Raw genomic sequence first — 5,446 nt, 5'->3', positions numbered from 1 at the left:
TTATATATTTATATTGTAGTATATTTGTAATTTGTATTTTATCTTTATTTTTCCAAAAGCTGTAATATATACTCATGCATTTAATTCCCAAATATATTAATGACATTAAAAAATAAAGATTAAATTAAAATCTAAAGAAACAAGGTTATTCATATGATATACTGCAGATGTCGACACCAGCATGTATTTTCATTAACGAAAGTAACAAGCAGCAGTAAACGACGTTCGGGAACTAAATAAGAAAGCTCAATGTAGTGCTTACGTTATTTATCACAATATTATCTCCTGCTTTTTGTAGTTTATAATTTTCCTTGAGCATTTTTTATCTCATTTCTTCGATCAAATATTACGCGACATATATCTGTAAATGTCATATCACATAGCGGTGTATTAAGCCGATAATGTCAAATCGGTAGCGTCGTTTTCGTTTCTTTCACAGCTGATTCCACGCTTGATTGTGACTATGATTGAGCGAAACGATGTTTATACAAACAAATGAACTGGAGCTATGTTTGTGTCGTTAATTAAGATAAAACGTATTCTCCAACATAATTAAAAGTTCAAAAAACTGAAATGGAATCGACGGGACAAAATCAGGTGCAAAATGTCTCCAACAATACTGATAATTCTGAAAATAAAGGGAGGTAAGATTACATTTCAAAAATTTTGTTAATTTAAAATTATTTAATTTGTTCAATTTTGTAATCTTTCCATTTATGTCCATACATTGACATATTAACTGCTATTTTGAAATAATGAAAACAACCGTTTTTTTTTTTTTCATCTGTTTGGAATATTCTCTCTTGGAGAAATAACACATTATTTTCTTCTAGTTGTTTGTTACTCCGATATGCTAGCCAAAATTCTTTGGATGAAAGCTCACAGAAGCACATACCCCGTGAAAGTGGAAGGGATAAACCACCATATAGGAATCATCATCATACAAACCGAGCCTTTGATGTCATTAATGAAATGCGAAAGTATGAAATATACAATATAAAATATTTTATTTAAACATCTTGCTTGAACATAGAATTAGAAATTTAACATATATATCTAAAACAGAGAAAATCATTTTAGAGTCTCTGTTTGAATTATTGCAATGATTTGAATTTATATTTAATACTGAAAGTATAATGTAATGTGATTATTTAACAGGAAAAATTTATTATGTGATGTAATTTTGGTGGCAGACGGAGGCTTAGAAGTAGCTGCACATAAAATGGTTCTTGCCGCTTGCAGCCCTTATTTTTATGCTATGTTTACAAGTTTCGAGGAACGAGATCAAAAAAGAATAACATTACAAGGTGTAGATTATTCTGCACTTGAATTACTGGTGGATTATGTATATTCTGCAGAAGTTCATGTAACTGAAGATAATGTACAAGTGTTATTACCAGCTGCCAACCTTCTACAATTAACTGATGTTCGTGATGCATGTTGTGACTTTTTACAAGCTCAACTACATCCATCAAATTGTTTAGGAATTCGTGCATTTGCAGACCTTCATGGTTGTCTAGAATTATTGTCACATGCGGATAGTTATATTGAACAACATTTTTCGTAAGACATTAACATAGTTTATTTTTATTTAACTAATATGCTGTATGTTTGAATGCTAAATCTTTTACTATACATACAGGGAGGTAGTGGATGGTGAAGAATTTTTAACATTGGCGCCACAGCAGGTAGCTAAATTAATTTGCAGTGATCGCTTAATGGTACCTTCAGAAGAGAAAGTATTTGAATGTGTAATATCATGGGTACATCATGATTTAGAAAATAGACAAGCACACTTAGCACAATTAATGGAGCATGTACGCTTACCATTATTATCCCAGGAATATTTAGTACAACATGTGGAGGAAGAACCACTTCTTAAGGCAAATTTACAATGTAAATAAAGAAACCAGTATTATGATATTTTTATATCATTAATACTTGACATGAGAAAATCGAAAAATATGCTTTTTGAAATATTTTTTCTATGCAGGTAAGGATTTTTTGATTGAAGCACTGAAGTATCATTTACTTAAAGGAGAACAAAAGTCATTGTTTAAAACACCTCGTACGAAACCTAGACAACCAAGGGATTTACCTAAAGTTTTGTTAGTTGTTGGAGGGCAAGCTCCAAAAGCAATTAGAAGCGTAGAATGTTACGATTTTAAAGAAGAAAGGTGGTACCAAGTTTCTGAATTACCTACACGTCGTTGTAGAGCTGGTGAGTAACGCCTATATTTTGGTCAATAATATTAAAATATATAATAGTTTTTGTATATCATTACGTAATTTTTATCATATAACAGGTTTATCCGTCCTGGGTGGTCGCGTATATGCTGTTGGAGGATTTAATGGATCTCTTAGAGTGCGAACAGTTGATATTTATGATGCAGCTACAGATCAGTGGTCACCTTGTCCGGAAATGGAAGCACGAAGATCAACACTTGGTGTAGCAGTCCTTGGAAATTGCATTTATGCTGTACATAATTTATTTTTTTCATTTCACATAAATATATGTTATTATAAGTATTACCCTTTTTTTTTAAATTCTATATATACACACATGCACGTACATACGTATACGTATATTTATATTCATCAACATATATATACACGATGTTTTTAATTATTTTTGTAAATATTTTTTTATTGTTAAATATATGTACAAAAAATATAGGTTGGTGGATTTGATGGATCAACTGGTCTAAATTCTGCTGAAGTCTACGATCCGAGAACGCACGAATGGAGATTGATTGCACCAATGTCAACACGTAGAAGTAGTGTTGGCGTGGGTGTTGTCAAAGGATTATTATATGCTGTAATTAACTTAATAATGAAATTGAGAAAATTTTGGAAGTCTTTCTAAATTTTTCAAATCGAGACCTATATTGCTGTAGGTTGGTGGTTACGATGGAGTATCTAGGCATTGTCTCTCCAGTGTCGAGTGTTACAATCCAGAAAAAGATCAATGGAAACCTGTACCTGATATGTCTGCACGTCGTAGTGGCGCCGGAGTTGGAGTTCTAGATGGAATTCTATATGCTGTAGGAGGGCATGATGGTCCTTTAGTTAGAAAAAGTGTAGAAGCTTTCAATCCCGACACTAATCAGTGGACTTCAGTTAGTGATATGGCTCTTTGTCGTAGAAATGCTGGTAAGGAATTTTATTATTAAATTATGTTAGTTGTAACAGTAACTTTGCAAAACATAAAATCATCAAGATATATGGAGCTAGAGATAATCTTGCTCTTTACTTCTCCTTGGTGAAAAACGCACTGATACTCTTATGGTTACCAGTTGGTTAAAATTTACTTGTGTGTTGTATTTATGAAAATGCATGTTTTATTTTATAGGTGTTGTTGCACTAAACGGTCTTTTGTATGTGGTGGGTGGTGATGACGGTTCATCGAGTCTGGCATCAGTAGAAGTATATTCTCCAAGAACAGATACGTGGATAACTCTTCCAACTAGTATGGGAATCGGTCGTAGTTACGCAGGAGTGGCAATAATCGATAAACCAATGCCGTCTATAGCATCAATGTGAGGATTGCAATCCGCTGGGCATGTGTTAGAACAGAGTAATGACCCGGGTGCCGAAACATCGGATCAATCACGGGAAGCCGGGCCCAGCGGTGTGCAAGTCCAGAATCCAGACCAAAATGTACATCAGCAATATCGTGGTACTGGACATAATTGTCAAGGTTCACGTTGTGTATGTCAAAGGTATGAAAATGGTGAAGTGGTAGCCGCTGTCATGAATCAGAATAGAAATAATCAAGAAAGAGATGATACCTATCAGAACATAGGTCATGGTTCACGGGGCTTCCAAAACCGCCCTGGTGGCTCGGTACAAGTGCATCCAAATCTCAATCCAAACTACCAAAACCCAGTGGATTTGGTTCATAATTATAATCGGAATCGACAACCACAAGAACCAGAAGAAAACATTTACGAGAGATTAGATAACGACGACGATGATGGAGAACATAATGAAAACAATGGTGAAGTTGTTCGTAATGAACCCGTAGCTCAAAATAATCAGGGCCATGTAGGTGATCATACATATGAAAGAATAGATGATCGATATTCTTGTGGTGGTAGAATGTATTCCCGTTGTTACAAATACCATATTTTAAATCATTATATTCCAAATTTTCTAAATGACATGGAACCTAGAAATCAATACGATCAGTCTAGGCAATTTTATTTAGATTCATCGCGATTATCTAGCCAATTTTGTCAGAATAGATTAGGTAGACTAGGTCGCAACTGTTTTTCGACTGAAAATATTGCTTACGCGTCAACTGGACGTGCCATTTATCCACTTGGTTCCAACTGCACACGCTCGTTTTGTAGACATTTAGATCCGAGATACTTGTGTCATCATTGCCATAATCTACACAACAGATTACGTCATCAAGATGGATTTGCAAGTAATTCTAGACATTACATATACCAGTTGCCAAGAAACTGTAGGTGCCCTGTTTGTCGTGGTGAATATTCTTATGTGAAACTGCCTGTTATGCCATGTCGACCTACCGAATCTTTGAGAATGGAATGTCATTGTAGAAATCCTAATAATTGTTCGTGTAGATGCAAAGTTCTACCTAATTGTAATTCTTCCGCTCAGTTCAATAGATATCTTGATTGGATTAGTAGAGGTAGTCCATCAGTTAATAATCCCCTTTATGCTACAGTTCATATTGGTAGACCTTCTGTTTCGGCCCTTGGAAATACAACTGGCGGAGGAAATTTATCCAATAGTATAGATCCCGGTGCCTCGACATCCAATATGTCGGCACCTACATCCACAGTCAATGAATCTAGTGCATCATCGAATGTCAGACTAATGTTCCCACTACACAATCCTACTTCGCGTGCTTCTGTTTGCCCTACTAATCGCTCAACGGAACGTCAACATACATGTGATGATTCGTGCATTAGAAATCAGAGTGGAAGCGTTACTGGGATATGTCAATTTCTTGGTAGATGCGAAAGAGCAGAATGTAATCATGGCAGATTATCCGTGCACTGGTGGTTCATAAATAGATGGTTACCACCTTGGAATCATCATTATTTTGATAGAAACATAGACACAGTTTCTTCAATGGAAGAAGAACCTCGAGAGCAGCATGAAACCGATAGCGATGATACTTAATTTCAAAATTTCCAATTTATAATATCTTATATTTTCGAAAAATTAAATTTTTATTTTTATTTCAATGCATAGGTTTACCTCAATTGTCGGGTATTGATTTCTCACAAATATTTAAATGTTAATAATATTCATGAATCATGACTGCTAAAATAACACAGAATTCAATATCAGTGTCTCTTTGTTTACAATAAAAAGATGATAACAATATTATTATAAATTGAAATATATACTTAAGACATACAGAAATAATATCGGTAATAGTATGCTGATTTGTTCATTCGCTTATTAC

At 34.4% G+C, this 5,446-nt stretch overlaps 1 protein-coding gene across 1 annotated transcript; it reads left to right on the top strand.

The window, feature by feature from the left end:
• The first annotated feature begins 382 nt into the window (after positions 1 to 382).
• LOC108572133 (ring canal kelch homolog) lies at positions 383 to 3,648 on the top strand. The gene is made up of 9 exons (XM_017934326.1): positions 383 to 644; positions 834 to 980; positions 1,159 to 1,563; positions 1,643 to 1,896; positions 1,994 to 2,221; positions 2,307 to 2,479; positions 2,678 to 2,818; positions 2,898 to 3,153; positions 3,353 to 3,648. Exons 1-9 carry the CDS (start codon positions 574 to 576, stop codon positions 3,541 to 3,543), a joined length of 1,866 nt encoding a protein of 621 aa, XP_017789815.1. The 5' UTR covers positions 383 to 573; the 3' UTR covers positions 3,544 to 3,648.
• The last annotated feature ends 1,798 nt before the right edge of the window (positions 3,649 to 5,446 follow it).

This window comes from Habropoda laboriosa, unplaced genomic scaffold (genome assembly GCF_001263275.1).
Source record: "Habropoda laboriosa isolate 0110345459 unplaced genomic scaffold, ASM126327v1 scaffold136, whole genome shotgun sequence".
In the NCBI taxonomy this organism is placed as follows: Eukaryota; Metazoa; Arthropoda; class Insecta; order Hymenoptera; family Apidae; genus Habropoda; species Habropoda laboriosa.
The sequence above is the reverse complement of the archived record's forward strand: the minus strand, read 5'-3'. Positions and strand labels throughout refer to the sequence as shown.

Bases quoted from the DNA above. Each gene is read 5' to 3' on its own strand.
- LOC108572133 (XM_017934326.1), top strand. From the start codon at position 574: ATGGAATCGACGGGACAAAATCAGGTGCAAAATGTCTCCAACAATACT. The intron at 2,222-2,306 runs GTGAGTAACGCC...ATCATATAACAG, and splicing joins TACACGTCGTTGTAGAGCTG to GTTTATCCGTCCTGGGTGGT. The intron at 2,819-2,897 runs GTAATTAACTTA...ATATTGCTGTAG, and splicing joins TCAAAGGATTATTATATGCT to GTTGGTGGTTACGATGGAGT.